At 33.7% G+C, this 24,401-nt stretch overlaps 1 protein-coding gene across 2 annotated transcripts in view; it reads right to left on the reverse strand.

Annotated features, from left to right (window-relative positions):
* Nucleotides 1-24,401, reverse strand: part of LOC143063919 (uncharacterized) — a 75,665-nt gene that overhangs the window by 9,318 nt on the left and 41,946 nt on the right. For both annotated transcript variants that reach the window (XM_076236369.1, XM_076236368.1), the window contains 13 exons: nt 24,110-24,190; nt 23,554-23,733; nt 23,031-23,112; nt 21,342-21,556; nt 20,579-20,749; nt 19,963-20,096; nt 18,853-19,009; nt 18,436-18,579; nt 8,282-8,581; nt 6,206-6,385; nt 2,629-3,000; nt 1,394-1,600; nt 511-582 (listed from right to left, as the gene is read on the reverse strand). In XM_076236369.1, the coding sequence (XP_076092484.1) occupies nt 511-582; nt 1,394-1,600; nt 2,629-3,000; nt 6,206-6,385; nt 8,282-8,581; nt 18,436-18,579; nt 18,853-19,009; nt 19,963-20,096; nt 20,579-20,749; nt 21,342-21,556; nt 23,031-23,112; nt 23,554-23,733; nt 24,110-24,190 (2,295 nt within the window). The remainder of the gene's footprint in view (nt 1-510; nt 583-1,393; nt 1,601-2,628; nt 3,001-6,205; nt 6,386-8,281; nt 8,582-18,435; nt 18,580-18,852; nt 19,010-19,962; nt 20,097-20,578; nt 20,750-21,341; nt 21,557-23,030; nt 23,113-23,553; nt 23,734-24,109; nt 24,191-24,401) is intronic.

Here is a 24,401-nt window from a genome sequence, read left to right on the forward strand (position 1 = left end):
TTTGATTTTTGATTAAGTAAGGAACATAGAATGAAATTCAAAACAGTGTGGCTGTGGCCATTGATTGACACATTAAATTCATCCATTGACTGGGACAATTTACGTGAACGTTTGTCTGTAACGACCACTGTTCACGACGTACCTACGATAGACATTTAAACTGTGGGGTCACCAAGGTTTCTTAACGCCTTTAATTATAAAATAATTCGAAAAATTAATCAGGAATAACCTTTATGTTTTGATTTATATAATTTATATAAATCAAAACATCGTGTTATTTCTGATTATTTTTTTCGAATTACTTTATTAAGGTGTTGAGAACCTTTGGTGACCCCATAGTTTAAGTGTCTTTAAAAAGTACACAGTGAGCAATGGTCGTTCCATACAAACGTTCACCTAAATTGTCCCAGTCAATGGATGAATTTAATGTGTCAATCAATAGCCACAGCCACACTGTTTTGAATTTCATTCTATAAAAAAACCTGGTAATGTTTAAAGTGTTTCACTAACCTTCATCAGTATCATTTTCAGCAGTTCTCATGGGCACTTCGTCACCATAAATAAATGTTCTGTCTTCACAATCTGTTAATTTGGGAAAAGATATTATTAAAAAGAATGTGTCCATAGTACACGGATGCTCCACTCACACTATCATTAAATTGGGGTAAAAACTCTAATTTGGCATTAAAATTAGAAAGATCATATCATAGGGAACATGTGTAATAAGTTTCAAGTTGATTGGACTTCAACTTTATCTAAAACTATCTTGACCAAAGACTTTAACCTGAAGCGGGATGAACTGATGAACAGATGAACGAACGAAGGACGGACAGACCAGAAAACATAATGCCCCTCTACTATCATAGGAGAGGCATTAAAAACCTTTACAGGATTTTGAATATACTTTTAGTAACATTTTTTTAAGGAAACCAATTCTTTCAGAATTTTTTGTTTGTTTGAACATAAAAAAAAAAAGGTCTAACTACAAATATCATTGGATTAATATTTGAGAGAATTTATTTACATGACTGTTATGATTTGGAATGGTAATGGAAAAGTAATGTAATCTACTAATTTATCACTTCCCAAATTTGTACATACATAGGCAGATCAAGGACTTCCCCCCTTTTTTCATGGGAAAAATTTGGTTTATTATATAGGGAATCATAGAAGTATTGCTGTAGCAGGCACCTTCTTATGGCAGTCAGTGGGCCTCCTTCTAAATGTTCTGGATTCACTACTGACATACCTATTTTTTGTTTTTATCCTAAAGCACCCTTTAGACACTGAAACTTGTCAATCTCATTAAATTACTGTAGCAAAGCCTTGTTGTGATAACAGTCATCACATTATATGTGTGTATATGTATGTGAAAGTTCTAACAAGTTCTTACATGTACAATAACGATGATTCCCCAGTAATAAACATTCTCTCGTCTCCAGTGTATGGGTTTCATCATATCTCTGTCCACATCTGTTAATGTACCCATCTTCTGTGTCAGATTCTGTATCATCCTTACAAATACGTGTTCTTTCTTGGAATCCTCTATCACATGTCTGAGAACAGTCTGACCACTCAGACCATTGAGTCCATTGAGGAACTAGGAAGAAAAAAAATGAAATATATATACGTAAAAATATGATTAAATGACAATATTTTCCATTGCAATCATATTTTTGTCATTTTTCAGCAAAAATATTGCATGGACTGATTGAAAATATTTGTATTTACAAACTTATAAAATATAAACATTAAGTGAAATCTAATATAATATTATGTATACAAACAATCAGGTTTTTATTAATTCCCAAGCAGTACTAAAAGGTTTTGAAGAATAATTCACTTAGAATTTTTTTTTATTTATCACTTAAGGAGGCTCGAGGGTATAAAAATTTCAGAAAAAAACCAACATATATTTTTCATTACACATTTTATTTATTACCTTTAGTAGTTCTTACTTTATCATACAAAAATAATTAAAAAAAATCAATTTGTGTTAGCCCCACATGAATTTTAAGATGTAGATATCATTGAAAATGCTCCAAATTATCTCCCTTTGGTACAAAAATGCCATTTTTTGGCATTAGAATTGAAATATCTTTTTTAAGTAATCGGTGACCTATATTTTTTATTATTATTTTCAATTTAGCTGAACTTAAACTAAACTATTGTAAAATTTGAGCGATTTCTGTATTTATGTTCTTTTTTTTATTTCAATATTACCTCTGTTTCTCCTATTAGTTCAACAGAAAAAAGGTACCTTTTCAAAAATGTATGCTTCTTTCCAAGGCAGATTGTGAGCGTAAACAAACAGCGACCCCATTTTTTTATTTTATTTTTCTATTAAGTATAAGATAAAGTTTATTTATAGGAAAATATCCTATATAAAATAAAAAAATTGATTTAGACCTGCGAGCCCCCTTAAGAACTTTTTATGTTTGATGACTCTTGACAGTGCTAACAGATAAGATTCAAGTAAAAGAAAAGAAAATTAACTTTTTAGAGGGCAAATAGTTTAAATCTCAAATCAAATGTTTTCATTAAAATCAAATATTTCAATGCTTATACCAATATAAGATATAGATTAGATGTCATTTTTAATGTCATAGCAAGACATAAAAGACTTACTTAAGCAAGTATAATTCCATCTCAAGACACCACAAATTGAAATGACTCGAGTTGTGTAATATCTCCATTTTGTAGTCGTGTAAGAAAGCCATCCCCAACCACTGCGGTGATATTCCAAATAAGTTTCATTGACCGTCTGGTACTCATCAGTGTAACAGGGATACAGATTATCACTAACCAACACACTACAATCAAAATGGTTCTCACAATCTGCTTGAACAACAGGAAGAACCCAATGAAATGGATCCTCTGTGTTATAGTCCCATGCACAGCCATCTCTGAAGTTACTTTTAGTAATGGCTAATGTTCCGTTGGTATCATAGATATAACATGTAGGATCAAAGTAGTCATTTCGACATGTTTCACTACTATCTGCAAATAAAAAATGTAACATAATAACTCAAAGAAGTAATTTTTATAAGCCAGTCATACTTTCTAAAATAAAATATCTAGAGGCTCCCTGTGTCCCTCATTTGTTTAGGAGCCAGCTTAAGGCCAACTCTGGGTGCAGGATTTTCAGCTGTGTTAAAGACCCATTGGTGGCTTATATTGTTTTCTGTTTGTTAGTTAGATTGTTGTCTCCATGACACATTCCCCATTTCCATTCTCTATTCTACTTGGAATGATTGAGAGCTTGACAGTTTATATAATTATATTAATCTTATGTTATGAAAATAGGGACCCACCCTTCCCCCCTATGCCAATGGTGCTAAACACTGCCTCTTTTCAGCCTGCCTGCCAACGCTTGATATGGTATGACTTATATAACGTCCCAAATCAAGTTTGGATACACCCGAAGGATTCAGCGGCCAAATAGAACATAAGGCAGTGTTGGTTATATATCTAAACAAAGACAGGTTTGGGAAAACTAACCACAGTTTATTAAGTATGCATGTAATTATTTCAATTATACAATAATTGAACATAATGCTAAATGAATTAAGGCAAATACAAAATGTAAGTAATGCATGAATACAAAAGATAAATGATGTGTAATAAAAACTGTGGTTCTCCAAAATAGAAATCCAAACCTACACCGTTTCATGGGTAACTATTACGCTGTACCACACGAGTTTATATCTTGAAGTCCTCGGATTAATCACTGTATTCCTATCAAGAAGTTTTTTCACAGATGAAATCACACTTTCGTTAGAATCGTAAATTCATCACATCGTACTGTATAGACTGTCCACTTTCGATTGTTAAACTTATAATTAATAAGTATGAGAATAACAAGAATGTGTCCATAGTACACGGATGCCCCACTCGCACTATCATTTTCTATGTTTAGTGGACCGTGAAAATTAGGGTTAAACCTTTAATTTGGAATTAAAATTAGAAAAATCATATCATAGGGAACATGTGTACTAAGTTTCAAGTTGATTGGACTTCAACTTCTTCAAAACTACCTTGACCAAAAACTTTAACCTGAAGTGAACGGACGCACAGACGGATGAACGAACAACGAACGGAGGCACAGACCAGAAAACATAATGCCCCTCTACTATTGTAGGTGGGGCATAAAAATTTTAAGCCTTAGTTTAAACAAGGTGTTTGCTGCTGCAAGATATTATTTTGAATGCTGAAACTGCCAATGATGTCAAACGATGATAATTTTCTTAAAATCTGATTGGCTAATTAATGAGGCGGGATATGAATACTAGCTCTTGATTGGTTTATATGAAATGCCAGACATATCAACGGTACCTATGCTGCATCCTGATTGGTCAATATGAATACAGTTATGATATAGAGGCGCAGGAGATATAAACAATGAACATAGTTACCAGATACGATTGCAATGCAATCACTGCCCTGCAATTTCAACCATGATTAATAATATATTCAAATAAAATATCCACATTTCTCTAATTCTGTGGCAATCTAACCCTTTCTGAATGCATAATATAATTTTTTTTAAATCAAATCAGCTCACTAGATGAATCGAAATATGCTAACAGATGTTGATGAAATCGACAACTTTGTGGAAAGAGGAATACACTTGATGGGTTTTTTCGTTTAACAAAAACAATAATTTATTATTCTTATAAAAAACAGATTCTTACATAGTAACATGTGGATTATTAGATTTATCCAATCTTGATAGTTAAATAATAATTTTAAAGTCAAACCCTCAGGCTGGGACTATAACTAGAGGCTCTAAAGAGCCTGTGTCGCTCACCTTGGTCTATGTGAATATTAAACAAAGGAAGCAGATGGATTCATGACAAAATTGTGTTTTGGTGATGGTGATGTGTTTGTACATCTTACTTTACTGAACATTCTTGCTGCTTACAATTATCTCTATCTATAATGAACTTGGCCCAGTAGTTTCAGTGGAAAATGTTAGTTAAAATTTACAAATTTTATGAAAATTGTTAAAAATTGACTATAAAGGACAATAACTCCTTAGGGGTCAATTGACCAATTCGGTCATGTTGACTTATTTGTAAATCTTACTTTGCTGAACATTATTGATGTTTACAGTTTATCTCTATCTATAATAATATTCAAGATAATAAGACTTCAGGGGCAGCAACCCAACAACGGGTTGTCCAATTCATCTGAAAATTTAGGGCAGATAGATCTTGACCTGATAAACAATTTTACCCTGTCACATTTGCTCTAAATGCTTTGGATTTTGAGTGATAAGCCAAAAACTGCATTTTACCCCTATGTTCTATTTTTAGCCATGGCGGCCATCTTGGTTGGTTGGCCGGGTCACCGCACACATTTTTTAAACTAGATACCCCAATGATGATTGTGGCCAAGTTTGGTTTAATTTGGCCCAGTAGTTTTTGAGTAGAAGATTTTTGTAAACGATAACTAAGATTTACGAAAAAATGGTTAAAAATTGACTATAAAGGGCAATAACTCCTAAAGGGGTCAACAGACCATTTTGGTACTGTTGACTTATTTGTAGATCTTACTTTGCTGAACATTTTTGCTGTTTACAGTTTATCTCTACCTATAATAATATTCAAGATAATAACCCAAAACAGCAAAATTTCCTTAAAATTACCAATTCAGGGGCAGCAACCCAACAACAGGTTGTCCGATTCTTCTGAAAATTTTAGGACTGATAGATCTTGACCTGATAAACAATTTCACACATGTCAGATTTGCTCTAAATGCTTTGGTTTTTGAGTAATAAGCCAAAAACTGCATTTTACCCCTATGTTCTATTTTGAGCCATGGCGGCCATCTTGGTTGGTTGGCTGGGTCACCGGACAAATTTTTAAACTAGATACCCTAATAATGATTTTGGCCATGTTTGGTTAAATTTGGCCCTGCAGTTTCAGAGGAGAAGATTTTTGTAAAAGTTAACGACAACGGACGACAATAGACGCCAAGTGATGAGAAAAGCTGACTTGGCCCTTCGGGCCAGGTGAGCTAAAAATTAATATTTTAACTATGTTGATTGGATAAATCTGGTAATCCACTGGTATCAATGTTGAGAATCTATATGTGTCCATATGATGCCATTTATTTGTCATTTGATTATAATCATCATTTAGTTGCTGTCTCATTGACACACCCCCACTAATTCATTTTATTTAATAAGTAAATATCTTACATAGACATATATGTGTATTACACTGTTCCCATTCGTTATCTATACTGTCTTCACAGCTACGATTTGATCCAAAGTAGTTCACCGGTGGATTGGTACATTTACGATATCTTACTCTATATCCACCATCACACGTTCTGGTACAGTCATGCCAGTTATTCCATGCTGTCCAAGCTGCATCTCCTAAAGTGACATATAAAAACACTTTATATAAGAATAGAGAAAAAACATAATTTTTTGTTGTTGAAATTGAAGATTTGGTTTCTATCTTATTCATGTAAAACCAACATCACCTTAAGGTAGTATCTAACACTACAGGGAGATAACTCTGTAAAGTCGGCTAAACGTTTTAATTATGTTGTGTTGTAAAAGGAATATTAAGCTTGTCAATGATCAAAATTGGTGTTTGTCAAACTGCTATATAACCAGTGTAATTTTTCTGACAAAACAGTTGGTTCAAAATCTTTTAAATTTTTATATTTTCATAAAAGGGTCAAAGTAAATACTTTGACAAAATTTTATGAAAAATTAAACGAGCCAAATAGATTTTAGTGAAAGTGTTGGGTACCACCTTAAATTCATTTAACAAAAAAATAAATCGATGGGAAATCTTTGATGCAACTATAACAGAAAAAAAGTATCAACGCATTTAAAAAATGTATATGTTTTGCAGATAATTATTATAAAATCAGGTAAAAGGGTCAAATGGCTGTGTTGCATTCCTTAAGGTTTATAATGTGAAAGATCTTATAATGGTAATTTTTATACAATTATTGACTTTTGATGAGGATAATACAATGATTTATCAAAAGAGAAGAAAAACAATAATGTGCATGTTGTCATTATAAAGCTTATTTGCTACATGCTAGCTGTTCCAAATCTCATATTAACCTCTCAAACTTTTTACCTCTAAGTGAATATAATGTTCAAGAAAAAAAGATTCACTATGTTTTAGCCAATAAGAAACCAGAAATTTGAAGTCACATACTGTGTTGTAAATATGGCGCGAACACAACGCAGGAAGTCACTTATGTCTTATATTGTAACGTCAAGACTTTGTGACGTGTCACTTGTATACTTGGGCTTCTTATAGATCGATTACACATATTAGAACTTGTAACATTTTATTACTTAATTCACGTATTCCCGACATTTTGGTGCCGTGACCAATGGATTTGAATAAGCTGAAATCGATTAGGAAAGCTAACAGAAGTGTAGTTACAAGACATTTACGAAAAATCAATGATTTGAAAAAACGAAGCAGAGTTAGCCAGGGTAGATCTTTAAGCAACATTCGAAAGTGTGGAACAGAAGAAGAAACTCATGGAAGATAAAAATCAACAAATTATAAGTGCAATCGATACAGAGGATATTGAAGAAGAAATTCTCAACACAGATGAGTATACTTTAGATTTAGAAACTAAACTAAAACACTTTTGTATATTCATACAGATATTAGACAATCGAAAAATCATAAAAATCAGCAGTCTACTTGACGTCACATCAAACATTAAATTATGTAGCACCACTTTTTATTACAACTTCATGTATTGAAAATCAGCAACAGAGTTTTATCGCACCATCCCTGTCAACGTTCAGCAATCAAACACACCACCTTCCGAAATTAACTTTGCCCAATTTCAGTGGAAATATTATTGAATGGCAATCTTTCTGGAATTCTTTCAATTAAATACATTTGTTAAATTTACTTATATGAGCTATAACAAACAAAATCAGAAATAAACAAGAATGTGTCTGTAGTATAGATACGTCTCATCTGCACTATCATTTTCTATATTCAGTGAACCAAAAGATTATATCATAAGAAACATATGTACCATGTTTCAAGTTGATTGTACTTCAACTTAATCAAAAAAATACCTCGACTAAAGACTTTAACCTGAGGCAGGACAGATGGACAGAAAAAAGAACGAACAAATGGATGGAAGAACGGATGCACAGACCAGAAAACATAATGCCCATAAATGCGGCATAAAAATACTTATATATGAAAATTTTTGTCTCACTCTTTCTGTTCTTCATAGTCCATATTTTCCACCTTGAACTTTTAGTACTTACTGACACAATGATATCTGACCCACAATGCAGCAGCCCCTTCTGTTCCACATTGACTGGCAACATTGGCATTGGTTACCAGAAAGGAACAAGTAGTTTGGTTATCACACCTGTCCTTGACACCATAGGTCAAATTGTGAAGACATCCATAATGGCTGGCAAGGTCATATGTTACGTTGTCAATAACAATGAACACATCAAGAGGAGGAATGTAGTCTGTATAATTTTCTTTTGGTATGACCTCATTGGCACATTCCATTAATGAAGCTGTGTTACCTTCCACAGAACTGTATTCATAATATACTGTAAAACAAGCAAACAAATTTGTAGAACTGAAATTTTTTCACATATTTATTAATTTAATTCAATGTTAAGACTAAATTTCAAATTTCCATAAACAATATATGTCAGGCTTACAGGGGCGTAGCTAGAAAGAAACGATGTGCAAGCAGCTACCGCTGAGCGGAGTGAGGCGAAAAATTTTTGTGACCCTTTTATGCAGAAAAATGTTGTTTTTGTTCGGTTTACGGTCATAGGACTGTTAAAAGAGGAGCTATATGTAGATAGGACTTATAAAAAAATTATGAATGTAAAACTATTAATAAATCTTCTGAATAGAGTAATACATATAAACTACACATATTTGTGATACAGAATTTACTCAAAATTGTCTAAAATATGCTCTTCGGGTCTAGGCAGAAACAAACTTCTGTATTACTTTAATTGTCAATATTCACACTGAAATCCCGATGAATATGCAGTAATGCTAATATCTGTCGTTCATTGTTGATCGTACATTTGTTTTCAACATACTTAGTACACTGATAGATCTCCATGGTAGCACTCGCGAGATGTTATGAACCAGCGTACGTGTTCGGCATCGAGCGACCTCCCAATTGAATTTGTCAAAATTACATGCCAGGTCAGTTTCGTATGTCTCAGATAATGCTGAGATTTGTCCGTTTGCTATATTTCTTACAACACGATGGAGCAGATACAGCGCAGAGAAGCGATTTTCTGATAATACTAGACGCGACTCTACTCTCCAGTTCCCTTATCATATCATATGGTCTATGAACGCAAAAAATAATGAGACTTTCCAATACTGTTTTGGCGTGTTTGCAGGGTGATTGGCTCTGGTAGTTTGTCGACCACATAGCCTCGGCATATTTTCAACGATATCGAGGGGTTCTGATAATTCTAATGCCGATTGGTACATCTCATTCCAAACTGATGAACCGTATATGTGCTCCAAAAACTACATGTCTTAGACTGAGTATTACAAATTCAAATCTAGTAAAAGATACAAGTTACTGTCCGATTTTTTCATTATCTCCAACGAAACTTTTATTTTGAAACCAAATGCCGTTATTTAATGATATTTCATCATTTAAAAAAATGACAACATAGATGTTTCCTTTAACATTCAATCTATAAATTTTTATTTGCCATTTTTTTTGCATGCCGAATTGATGTGCACGCAACTGCGTGTTAGCGTATAGGCAGCTACGCGCCTGGCTTATTCTTTGAAGTATATGCCTCCTTGCTAAAAGGCTGTTTCAGAATGTTAGATTATGGGTAGCTTTCATTATTCATACCCCAAAATGAAAATAAACATCATGTCAATGGTTGGATTTCAATTGTTAAGCACTTTTTAACCAATCTCTGCGCTTTGGTGTACACTGTAGTTTTCATTTTATGGTATCTTTCCCCTCTCTTAAGGCTAGCCATTCTCCCTGTCATACTTAAATTGCTTGCTAAATGGAGATGCAGCAATTCTAAATAGAGGGGTAAAACTTTAGTGAAATGAAATGCCAAAAAATAACTGTAATTTTCTTTAATTAGAACAATAATTTTCATTGGAGAATTACAAACATTTTGAAGGGTAAGTGTTATATACTTGATTTGTATATGGTTGTTGGAAACGTAGATCAGTACGTATCATACCGGAATCACAGGGGTGCTCCGGGATGATGTTTGTAAATAGTATAATCATCTATATATCCTCCGTATCAAATTACATTAGCATGCCTGTTCTCTTTCTTTTTACCACCGCATGTTAAGGTAGTCACACACAAATATATTGAGAGCAGTAAAATTAGTTTTTAGAAACGATTTCGTCCTTTATTAGTCCCCCAAGGACGTTGAATGGTGGAGGACCTCAAATACTTCCCGCTGGCGTTATGAACATTGTATTTTTTGTTTGCATTCCGTCTTTAATACTAGTTTTAATAATGCATTAATTGACATTTTGATTGTGAGAATTTGACCCAAATTACAGCTTAGTGTGTGTATCGTCTGCACGCAATCATCATGCAGATAAGGAATGTATTTTTAGATTACAGTGACCAGCTACATGATAATGAGCAATGATAAGCTACAGCGAGAAATTCTTAAATTGAAAAACAAACTTTCGCATTAACGTGCCTTTAATAGAACACCTATAATTTTATCCGATAGTAAAGGGAAATATTTAAAATTACAAAGAAATTTAGCAATTGAATCTGGCGTTCGTTTTTGGCATAAAAAGGGAGCAACAACAAGAGACAGTTATAAATATTTAGAAGGACAGATCGAAGAAGCTGTACGTCACTACAAAAACATTGTATTTTATGTATGGTTAGGAACTTGTGACTTTACTGATTTTAATCGTAAAAATAGATATATCAGTCTCCTATCACGTGACTCTTCCTCGGTCAATGATATAATAAATAACTTTAGACGAATTTGTGCACTTGTCGCTAAATATAAAACTGTTGAATTAGTGTTTTTGGAAATACCTGTTTATTCCATTGTATGTTGGAATAAATACCAAGGCCACAAATATTCGGAACAATTTCAGAATGACGATTTGAAACTTGAAGAACAAATCAATACCGTAAATAGTTTTATTCGGGAGACAAATTTAATTCTTCGAAAACATTCACCAAAATTTAGCTGTGATCTTCAAAATTCTAGAAAATGCAGACAAATGAGAAATAGCCGGTTTACATACAAATTAAATGCCTTTTATTTAGATGGAATTCATCCTACATCATTGCTGTCCAAATTATGGCTGTTGCGAATAGTAGCTTTGATTGTTGTTGATTGCGCATAATCACATGTTTTATTGTAATAAAGGAATTGTCAGTGTTGAAGAATTTATTTGTTTTATGTGTATACAGATGAGGCTCTCGGTGAGAATTGTCTCGCCAGACCAAGTTTAAGTTCATGATTGCTTTGTATTAATACGACATAGTATGAGTAAATCTGTAACATTTGAGGAAGACAAAATAAACCCCAACATTTCTGAATCTTCTATTGAACACATGTATAAAGAACATTCAAATGACCTCTCTCAGTCTAGATATTTATTAAGTGACAGTTTTATTTCGAAACAAGCTATACAAGAGGACGAGTTTAAATCTTTACCGACTCCGACACGTTCGTTTGACAACATAACCAACATTCCAAAATCTACTCCTCGAACGGACATTTCTCATTTACCGTTTACAAGAAGCACAACTTCCTTAATGTCTTCATCATACTCACCCGCTTCCATCCCAATGGAGAAAATTGTAAAGTGTAGGGAATTCTCAGGTTATCCCCAAGAAAATGCCGCTAAATTTATGGCTGAATTTGAGTCCTACTCAACTCTTTATGATTTACTGGATTCCAAAAGAAAAATTGCAGCATTTCACCTGCATCTCAAAGGTCCAGCGCTTACATGGTTTATAAATGTAAGCAATACTACAAAATCTGATTGGACTTTACTTTCAGCTTTATTTAAAAGACATTACATGGACTTTACAGGTCAAAGTTCCACAATGTTAATGACAAATGAGATTTTTCAAAACATTCGTCTAAGTTCAGGTCAGGCAATAGAAGATTTATATTGTAACTTGGTGGAAAAAGCCCAAATTTTATCCAAACCAGAACATGAGATTCTATCTAAATTTATCAATGGTCTGCCGGACAAAATGGCGTTTTTCGTTCGCGCAGGAAACCCAACTACCCTGCAGGCAGCTTTGACATCTTTCAAAATGGCAGAGGCGTGCGGATATCGCACTGAAGCGATATCAACACAAGCTATCAAAAGTGAGACTAAGGCCGTTACTGATTCTAAAACAGAAATCGATGACTTGAAGGATCAGATAAAAACACTAACATCAATGGTGGCCAATATCACGGTAAAGACCAATGACAACCAAAGACCAAATTATCGCCGACAAGATTATCGCCAGGCATCAAACTATCCGCCTCGACAAGATTCGAGCGAATGCTACGGTTGCCGGGGACAAGGTCATATCCATCGGGATTGCAATTGGACTGAAACTGGACCTCCCAACAAATCAGCCACCTGTCAGTTATGTTCCCAACAAGGACATACTGCACAATTCTGCAAAACTCTACAACAATTTCAGTCGGAAAAGGGATAAAACCCGGGGGACAGGCACGGTCGTCGGGTCAACAGTTAGCTAGTGCCAGTATGAATGAAAGCAATGGAACTTCTTTTGTACATTTGCAAGTTTCATTTGATGATATGAATGTAGCAGCATTGGTGGATACGGGTAGCTCCATAAATGTTATTTCTCAAACATTATATAATACTCTTTCGCACAAATCAAAATTGAGTTTTGAACAATTTCCGTCTGAAATACGACTTGCTGATAATACAAAAGTTAAAGTGTTTGGTTTAGCAAAGATTTTGTTAATATGTAACAATGAACAACATGCAATTGAAGTTTACATTTTGCCGTTTACCTCACACCCGCTTATTTTAGGAACTAACTATTTGCATAGTAACAATATTATTCTTGATTTTAGCAATTTTTCAGCAAACTTTAAGTCAGTCAAAGTGCAAACACACAAAAAACTTACAATTCCTCCCAATTCCGAATGTATTGTATGGGGACATGTTCCTACTTATGTTCTGCCTGGATTAAATGGTGTTTGTTCGAATCATAAGTTCATACTCGAAAAAGGTTTAATGGTAGCTAAATCTCTTGTCACAGTTTCTTATAATCACAAGGTTCCTGTGAAAGTTTTAAACGCAACAGCACTGAGTGTTGTTATTCCGAAAGACAGAACTATAGCGGAATTTTTATCGCTTAATTCCGATTACAGTTATGTGCCTATTGACCAAAGTTGTCCAGTTGTACAGAATATTGATATTGTAAATAGTTGTGTAACACCTGATTTGAATGATTGTAGTGAAAGTTGTAGTAGTAATGAACATATAGAGAAGGTAAAGGATCAATTCACCTTGTCTGATCACCTTTCAGAAAGTCAACAGACTGAACTTGCATCGCTTCTTTATAAAAATATAGACTTATTTGTTACCGATGACAATCCTAACTTGGGATATACAAAACTAATCGAACACACGATTCATTTGAAGCCCGATGCTAGTGGTAAACACCAGAAACCGTATCGATTACCACCATACAAGCGTGAGATTTTGAGACATCACTTAGATAAACTTTTGAAACAAGGTATAATCTCACCAGTCAGTGAGACCGAAGATTTCCCAATAACAAGTCCGATAGTTTTAGTAACAAAACGTTCGAAATCTTCCGACCAGCATGCTTCTCAGAACTTTCGATTTTGTTGTGATTTTTGTTATTTGAATTTTCAAACACAGGAATTTAAGTATACCATACCAAATCTGCAGGAGCTTACTGAATCGTTTTCGGAAATGACGCCGAACTATATAACATCGATTGACTTATCATCAGGATTTTTCCAAATGAGCATAACACCTGAATCTTCTCGTTATACAGCTTTTAACACATGTTTTGGGACTTATAAATTTTTGAGACTACCTATGGGTCTAAAAACGTCACCCAATACATTTCAACTGTTGATGGACAGGGTGTTACATGGACTTAAATTTAAATCTTGTTTATGTTATTTAGATGATGTTTTAATATGTTCGGAAACTTTTGATCAGCACATGTCTGATTTAAGTGAAGTACTTGACCGTTTTAGTGATGCAGGATTAAAACTTGGACCGAAAAAGTGTTCTTTTGCGGTACAATCGTGCGTTTTTTTGGGTCATCTTATTTCGAAAGATGGAATATTGCCACCTGCAGATCGTGTTCAAGCAATTCAGGAGTACCCTGCACCTCGAAATGTAAAAGAACTAAGAAGACTGATTGGACTTTTTAACTGGTTTAAGAAATTTATTCCGAACTATAGCGCTACAATTAGCTCTCTAACTAGACTTTTGCAGAAGAATCAAACATTCAAATGGGGAAAGGAACAAGACACAGCATTTAACGATTTAAAATACCGCCTTGTCAACTCTGAAATGTTGAGTTTTCCTCAATTTAATATGCAGTTTCGTTTGAGCGTTGATACGTCTTCTTGTGGAATAGGGTATATGTTGTATCAACTTGATCCGGAGGACAAAACTTGTAAACCACGAATTATTCGTTTTGGGTCTAAAAACCTAAGTCGTTGGCAGCAATCGTATGGGCCGACTAAGTTAGAGCTCTTAGGAATGGTTGTGAGTATATTGGATTGTTCTGACTATCTTAGAGGAAACCAGTTTATTGTGGAATGTGACCACCAAGCGTTGAAGCCTTTATATCAGAAGCAATTTAAGGGTGCGATTTATGAACGTTGGCTTTCTATTCTTTAACAATTTAATTTCGAAATAGTATATAAGAAAGCGGAACAAATGGAGGTTCCAGACGCTTTGTCGAGATGCGAAAATCACCATGCAGAAGTTGTCGAAAGTCCCGTGGAAGATGACCCGTATTTTCCTTTCGTTCCGGACAAAATTGGACATATAATATTACCAAACGGTCAAAACTTTGCAAACTTATTTCAAAACAATTTAGAGGCAGTTCAGGCTATACATGTGTCAACAGAAGAACAACAATCAGAAAATTCTGATCCATATGATGCCGATACAGATGAACTGCAAGATAGAAATAAACAATATATGAAAAAGCGTCAGCGCATATTACAAGAATCGTCAAAATCAGATACGGACATAGTAGTTGATAAAATGGTTAATGACAAAATTTTAGCTAAAATTTCTATGCCTATCAATAATATTAAAGAGTTACAGCGCCAAGATACATCTTTGTCTCCAATTATAAACTATTTAGAAAACGATATACTTCCAGATTTACAAAAGGAAGCAAGATGTGTTTTATTGAAATCGAACGATTATGCGCTTATTGATGATATTCTGTTCCATTCAAGAGTTGCAAAATCTAAACGCAACAAAATGATGTCAAATTATCAAATAGTTATACCTCAAGCGCTGATACCTTCTGTATTAAAAGTGGTCCATGACTCGCCTCTCGGTGGCCATGCCGGAATGAACAATACACTTGATAGAGCCAAAGAACATTTCTTTTTTCCAAGGATGGGGAAAATTATAACGGATTATGTACAAACATGTCATTTTTGTCAAGTTCGGAAAGTTACAAATTTTAAAACAAAGCAAGCCATAGTGGCATTTCCGACTCCTTCTGAACCTTTTGAAGTGTGGCAAATCGACTTATGCGGTCCGTTTCCGAAATCAGTTAATGGAAATACTTATGCTTTTACTGCGGTCGACATGTTTAGTAAATTTATATTTGCGCACCCTTTGCGAAATAATGACGCTTTGACAGTTTGTGAAGTTATTTATCGTATGTTTACTCAGTTTGGTGTTTGCAAAACTTTAGTCTCAGATCGTGGGTTGGAATTTGTTAATCAGTGCACTGCTGGACTTTGTAAACTATTAGAAGTGACACAAGAGTTCACGCCCGCCTTTGCTCACCATTGTCTTGGAGCATGTGGTCGACAACACAGGACTTTAAATGAACGCTTAACCGCTCATGTTTTAAAAGACAAATTATGGGAAACGGAAACTAATTCTGTTACTTTTTCAATGAATTCGTCAGTCAACAGCAGTATAGATTTTTCTCCGTTTGAAATTGTATTTGGAAAACGTCCAAAATTTCCCGTGTTCGGAGCACATTTCAACCTAAATGATTTTCATCCAAATATGCAAAATTATTTTTCGGAATTAACAGATAGACTTAAAACAGTTTGGGAAATGGTTGTCAAAAATGCTCAATATTTGGGAGAAAAAATGGAAGAAAATGCAAACATTAAACTCAATGAACTAAAAGTTTCAATTGGCGATTACGTATATTTACAAAGAACTCTGACAGGTCAGGGTAGAAAATTTCAGCCACTTTACGACGGACCATTTGTTGTAAACAGCATTCCTAGTCCTCACTTGATCAAATTACGCGATCCATCTGGAAAACGGAAATTGAAATCACCTGTTCATATTAACCGAGTAAAACTTGCGCATATAAGAGCACCGGATCCCCAAAACTATTTGGTACAAGTTCCACAGCAAAATCCAGTTTCAACAAGTTCTGATTATAATTCCGAAAGTTCCAAACATGAAATACCTACTGAACAAGATATTCAATTACAAAATGATAATCCTACTCCGTTAAGGCGAACATCTCGGGTTGTACAAAAACCTATTAGATACCGTGATTAAAATTTTCTAAGTGAATTAAGTTCTTGCGATGGAGCCAAGGAAAAGATAAAGCGAATCCTAGCAAAGAAACCACACGGAAGTTCGTTTCTCTATTTAGTTCAATTGATAGGCGAGCCTGCACAAAATGCAAAATGGAAACCGTTGTCGGAGCTACCACCAAAAGCACAGGAACTGATTATTGCTAGGCCACCTCCGCTAGTGTAGTATACTGTAATTGTTTCAATAATGTTGGATAGTAAGATTATCACACATTCAGAGCTCATGGATATTTTGTTATTATTCGGTGATAATTGTATCGCCAAAGTGTTACCGTTTACTTGAATGTGTTTTTTTGTAAATACCTACGAAGATGTTTTATATGATCGGTGATGATTGCATCGCCACAACCAGCTTAGTGATTTGATGTTCGGTGATGATTGCATCGCCACACTTGTTGGACAATGATAATCGGTGATGATTGCATCGCCAAACGTGCTGAATCCAGATGTTGTTTTAATCAGTGATGATTGCATCGCTATTATATTCGTCCAGTACCAGGGACCAGTTATCGTTGATAACAGTAGACATAATTGAGACTTTTTTTTGATTTGATTGTTAATTTGTATTGAGATTATGATTTTTTGAATGTACTGTGTGTGACTGCCACCTTTCTCTTATCACTATATTATTATTACTAGTTGTTTGGTCGTTTTATGAATAGAATTTGTGTCAAATGAGGTTGATTGGCATGTTCTAGATATAAAACTTGTTTATTTTTCCTATAATATTTTCGTATGTTTATGTAAGTGAGAGTGCCAGTGTTAACCAAATCTGTGTGTACAAGTTGATATTATTTATGAATGTATTATCTGAAATATTAAGAGTCTCAGGTCTCTGCTAGACTTATCAAATAGACTATGATTCCTCAATTGCATGACTGAAATTATGATTCATTTGAATGTTTCATGCGCAAGACCAGAACTGTGATGAGAAAATATTACATTGTAAGAGATTTGTGTGGTAGTCGGCGTCAGAGATTTGATAGCTTGAACATATGTTGAAGTTTAGTGAGAAACTTGCATATACATGTATATATATATTTTTTTTAATTATCTTTTTGATTATGGTCGACTATTATGTTTGTTGTCTTATTTTAGTTTTATATTCTCTGACCTACGTTTACCAACAACCATCACGAAATTTTTGAATTTCTTTTTCTTTCGGGGCGGGGATGTTATATACTTGATTTGTATATGGTTGTTGGAAACGTAGATCAGTACGTATCATACCGGAATCACAGGGGTGCTCCGGGATGATGTTTGTAAATAGTATAATCATCTATATATCCTCCGTATCAAATTACATTAGCATGCCTGTTCTCTTTCTTTTTACCACCGCATGTTAAGGTAGTCACACACAAATATATTGAGAGCAGTAAAATTAGTTTTTAGAAATGATTTCGTCCTTTATTAGTCCCCCAAGGACGTTGAATAAGATTCCACATTCTACCAGTCAGTAACTAAGGAAAGCCACCATTTTTTTTCTTAATAATTCACTATTTATTAAAAAAGTAAATATAGTGGCATATTTTGATATCCTCTAATTCTTTAAAATTAAAAAAAATAATTAAAATTTGTACAAGTTTGAGATTAGGTTTTAATAAATTCCAACTTACTGGGTTCTAGAACAGGAGTTACTATTACATCCACTGTTAAATATTTGATTCTTGCTCTGTCATAATCATATGTTCGGATTTGTAATACATATTGAAGAATTGATGTATCTAGTACTGTCCCATTTACCAACATTATTGTGGAACCTGTAAAATACATTCTCAATTCAACATTTGACACTATAATGTTTTATCAGTAAAAACACAGTTAAAACATAAAAATACCGGTGACCAACACTTCAAAGTATAGGACATTTTGGGACGATTTATATTCGTGTTATTTTTATAATCATGAATGTCGTGAAAATAAATTGCTCGCGAAAATAAGTTGGTTTACAGTATCCAGTTTTTAAAAACTCTATCCCCACAACAATTTATATAAGTGTATAATAATATTATATAAACAACATAGACACATACCTTCAAAATAGAATATATCTGTTGAAGGAGTTACTCTATTAATCCTCCAAGTAAAAGAATCATTTTCTCTATCTTCAAAATCAACAGTAAAGATCTCTCCATAAGTCATAAACTCAGATATATTTACTGATGCATCCAGATTGTTCATAAAAGGTGGCTGAAAAATCAAAAGAAATTTTAAGTAAACCTTATTAGAAACACAGGAGATTTGTAAAGAAATTGACAAAGTTGATCTATTGCTGCTAATTAATACAGTATCTGAAAAACAGTTTCAACCAAGAATACCTAATATTTACTAAAGAACCTTGAAAATGAGGTCAAGGTCAGATAAAACCTACCAAAAGGACATGAATACATTACAATCATCCCATTAACCAAGTATAGTTGACCTGTTGCTTAAAGTATCTGAAAACTGACATACCGAGGAAAACTTTATCTGATGAATCTTAAAAATGAGGTTAAAGTCAAACAATCTTGCCAGACAGGTATGTACACCTTACAGCCACACCAAATATAGCTGTCTTATTGCTTTTCGTATTTGAGAAACTGATCAACTCACAAAAAAACATAATGTTAACCAATGAATAATGAAAATGAGGTCAATGTCTGATGATGCCTGCCTAACCGGCATGTAACCCTTGACACATCTTCCAATATCTAATCATCCCATAACTGAATACTATTGCTTTAATAGTATCTTAGAAACTGACCTAACCACAAAAAACTTAACATTGTCTTAAAACTAGATGAACCTTTCTTTAGTTTTTGAGATACAGACTTGACAAGGATAGATCCAGAACAAGAATGTCTCCCAAGTACACACTATCATTTTCTATGTTCAGTGCACCGTGAAAATGGGATAAAATTTCTAACTTGGCATTAAAATTAGAAAGATTATATCATAGGGAACATGTTTACTAAGTTTCATGTTGATTGGACTACAACTTCATCACAATCTACCTCGACCAAAAACTTTTACCTGAAGCAGGACGAACGGACGAACGAACAAATGGAATGACGAACAGACGCATATACCAGAAAACATAATGCCCATAAATGGGGCATAATAAATGGGGCATAAAAAATGATGCTGATACATTAAATACATACCGTATTGTAGGTTGTCATGGATACAGTTCCTGTCACTTGATTGTGACAAGAATCTACAGCTGTCACAACAAAGGTGTAATAGTGATTGCGCACTGTATGTTCATGGAAAATATCAGTCTTTGTACGAATTTGTTCTGAAAAGATTAAAATCAAAATATTTCAACATTGTATTGATGTATCTAAATTCGTCAACCTCTCATATTAAAATTTTCAAAACTGGTTCACTTTGCAATTTAACAAGCTTTGCCCTTTCAGCCCTTTCAGCCTGTGTTAATTATTTTTAATGTTCAATTTGTATCAACATTTAACTTCAGAGTACTTTAAAAGATGTGGATCAGTGTCAACTTTTTTAGTTTCTTATATCTGGTTTCAAGCACCACTTGATAAATTTAAAAATGTACATACAATTAATTTGGTATCATGATTAATTATTTGTTGGTTGCTTAATGTCAAGTGGCAAATATTTCATTAATGATCAGGACGATATTTTTGTATAATGTAATTTTGTACTAATTAACAGACAATTTGGTTTTCACTGATGGACAATATATGAACAAATTATCTTCTAAAAAAAAATAAAAAATTATCAAACAAACAAACAAACATAACTACATACGTCTAGTTGGGTCCAAGTAAAAATACTCATGGTCATAATCTGGGTGTATATCAGCAAAATAGTCTCCATAGTCATCATCCGTGAAGTAGAATGACATTACATTGATGTCTTCTGTCCAAAAATCTGGTACATTTTTTGTATACTTGGGCAATGCGAAGTATGGTGGTGTGTCTGAAAAGATATTGACTCTTAATGCAATAGACTTCTCTTAGAAGAAATTTAATGGTCCCAGTGAATAAACTACACAAAGAACAATAGCTATTGTATTTATTCAATAGGACAGGTGACAAAAGTTTAAATACCTTGTCCAGATAGAGATGGCACTGTGGAAAACTTTCATTGGGTTGGCAATAATTGTCTCACATTTTATCATTTTGGAGTTTTTTTAAAGATGACTTTACAGCATGGTATTTGCTCATTGTTGTAGGCCTTACAGTGACCTATAGCTGCTTACATCTATGTTATTTGGACTCTGATGGAAAGTTATTTCATTGGCAATCAAACCACGTATCTCCAGACTTTTATATTAACCGGTATTTGAATTTAATCGGATTAAAAAACAGATCTTATTTCTAACAAGGATCTGAAAACACTCTGTTCTACTTTTTGTTCTGGAATAACAACATCAGCTAATCAAATTTTAGCCTTTAAAATCTTTAAAGGCATGTATCAATTATCAGCAACCTTTATTCAAATGGCTTTCACATATTCAGATGTTAAGTTTTAGTATTTACACAAATTTGGACAAATACAAATGACTTACTAGCAACCATATAATACTGAACAGCGTAAACTCTCCCTGTCAGTGCTGTAATATTCCAATCTTCTACATTATCAACTGCAGGAGTACCTATTGTAATTTTACGTGTTTTTGTAGGACAATTATTCTTAGTGAAGAAGATATGATCTGTTGTGGAGCCTGATAATGATGGATCACACTCATCATAGGCTATGATATTGTTACTGCTGGTGTCATACCTGAAAAATAGACACAAGGTTTATGATTGGATGAGTTACTGTAGGGTGGAGCCTGATAATGATGGATCACACTCATCGTAGGCTATGATATTGTTACTGCTGCTGTCATCCCTGAAAAAAATAGACACAAGGTTTATGATTGGTTGAGTTACTGTAGGGTGGAGCCTGATAATGATGGATTACACTCATCGTAGGCTATGATGTTGTTACTGCTGGTGTCGTACCTAAAAAATACACACACGGTTCATGATTGGTTGATTAACTGAAGGATTCTAAATGTCTAGCAGGAAAGATTATATGCATATTAAGGACTACTGTGGATTCATTATTTTTCGTTGTATACCAATTTCAATGGATTTCGTGGGCACAGGTGAACCACAATTTGAATGTTAACGAATGATAAATTTTCCATTGGCTTGTATGCAGACTTAAAGACAAAACCACAAAATTAAATATCCATGAAAATGTAAGTTTTCCTCAATCCACGAAAATTGGTAACCACAAAAATTAATGAATTCTCAGTATAACATGTTTATGTGATATGAATATATTTCGCTTCTAGCAAAGGTGCTATAACTATTTAAGTTTTATAAAAACAGTCCACAGGAAAAAAATCCACCCTACTCTGATACATTACAACAGAAGGTTGATGGTTCTCTCAAGGTTGTCCAGAATCCTCCACCATCAAAAACTAGCCACCACAAAAAAAGCCATGCTTGCTTGAGTGGGGTTAATCACTTAAACTGATATCAGTACATTATTATGACTCCAAATAAACCAATATTTTCTCCTAATCCTCAATAAGGATTCTTGACAGATAAGTAGTAAATATCATTATTTAGTCTTGGGTTTGACACAACAAGAGATCAAACCCACAATCACCCACATGCAAGGCTAAGCCTGCTACCATGAGATTGTAGGGAATAATTCAGCTTCCAGGTTATATTGCAATAAATACCTGAATATCAGGAATTATTGGTGGATTATAAACAGCTAGAAAACCAATTCAGTAATTACTAGAGCTGTTTTGTAAGTTTAAAGTTCATGAAAGAACCAACAGGTCTCTTTCATTCATTTTGGTTTATTATGCTGGAACTGTTTACAGACTAGCTGATAATATCCCACTATTATACTATTTGTATTGTAAACATCATATTTCTTATTTCTGGTAAAAATTATCACAACATGTATACATACATATAATTGGGCATTTTCATGCAAACCAATGCAGTAATTTTGGAAGGATAAATCTCAAGTTAGTGAACCTGTTGTATTGAGGTATAAATCACAAGATTGTTACAAATATAAAATTGGTTTAAATTTTGAAAGCATTTATTTTTATTGTGACTATATCAAAATAAAAAGATCTCAGTCTGTGGAAATCAAACATAATTTACAAATATCTAGTTACAGGCTCATTTATTTGTCATTTATACCATTATTCTAATGGACACACTGAAGATAGAATACAAACCAGCCAATCATATCACCATTGGTAACAGCTATCCTCTCTGTGGTACCAGGAGTGTATGTCACTACAGTATTTATCTCATCAGCTAAAATTTAAAAAAAACGGTGCATAGGATATTTAAAAGGTTAAAAAACGGAACATTATTTTATGTAGATATTTTCTTTTAAATTTTAAAATAATGATATCTTTAATATAGCAACCTTTGGATAGATAAATGAAAAGCTAATTCTAGATCTTCAGTAGGTGGACATGAGTTTTAGTCAATTGCAATATTTAAAAAAAAATCATATAAATCACATTTAAAAAAAATAATTGTGGTTATCTTTTGTCAGATTTTAATCAACTCAGTCTCTGTACCACTTAAATGAAGGTTGCCACATATTTCATTGTTTATTTTGTACAAATCATGATGTGATCAATCATTGTCATCTTCAATTGATTTTCACACAACTTTAATTTTAAGTATATGAAAATTTACTAAAAAACAATTTTTGAAATAATCAAGTAAATGTTTAAAAAAACTTACTAGAAACTATATAGGAATTAATTCCGATAACCTTTCTGTACTCATCTTCACCAGGAAATCCTGTAGGTCGCCATACAACAAATGTTACCAAACCAGACCGTGCTGGACGGAATACCCATTGTGATATCAATCCACAACATCTAATGATGTCATAATCACTCTCCAATAAAACAGCATTTCCTGAAATACAGTTAAAAATTAAAAGAAAATGTTACCTTATAGAATTATCATTACTTAATACCCAATTTGATATACATGTTTTTCTAATTCTAACAAGATTTATCCTTTTCCTGACCTGTTGATTTTTTTTTTAATCAACATGTAGTTCCTTAGATCACAGTTTTTCATTGGTCAAATTTTGATTACGGTGTCAAACTTTCTTGCTTTCCTCTGAATTTCCTATTGTAACGTCATGAAAAAAGGTGACCATGTCTTATGAAATCACATAGAAAGAGCAAATCTTCATCAATTATTAACTTCCATACTTCAATTAACTTACATACACGTCCTCAGCACATCATCACACAAAGTTGACTGTATCATTCTCAGTACTTACCAGATGAGCTATCACTATAACCATTTGCCATGTTAGATACTGGAATTTGGTTATAAGGGTAATGCCACTCGTTTATACAATCTGAAATAAATAAACCAATTAGTATAATTAAAAGGAACATACAATACTCCACCATGGGTGGATCCAGAGGGGGGGCCCCTTTCATGAGAAAAATTTGGTTGGTTATATAGGGAATCATTGAAGCATGACTGGTGTGGGCCCCCCTTAGGAAAAGTTCTGGATCTGCCACTGTCCACCTTCTATAATCAAAACCTGTCAATGCATATAAACA

The sequence above is a fragment of the Mytilus galloprovincialis genome, chromosome 2, assembly GCF_965363235.1.
Source record: "Mytilus galloprovincialis chromosome 2, xbMytGall1.hap1.1, whole genome shotgun sequence".
NCBI lineage: Eukaryota > Metazoa > Mollusca > Bivalvia > Mytilida > Mytilidae > Mytilus > Mytilus galloprovincialis.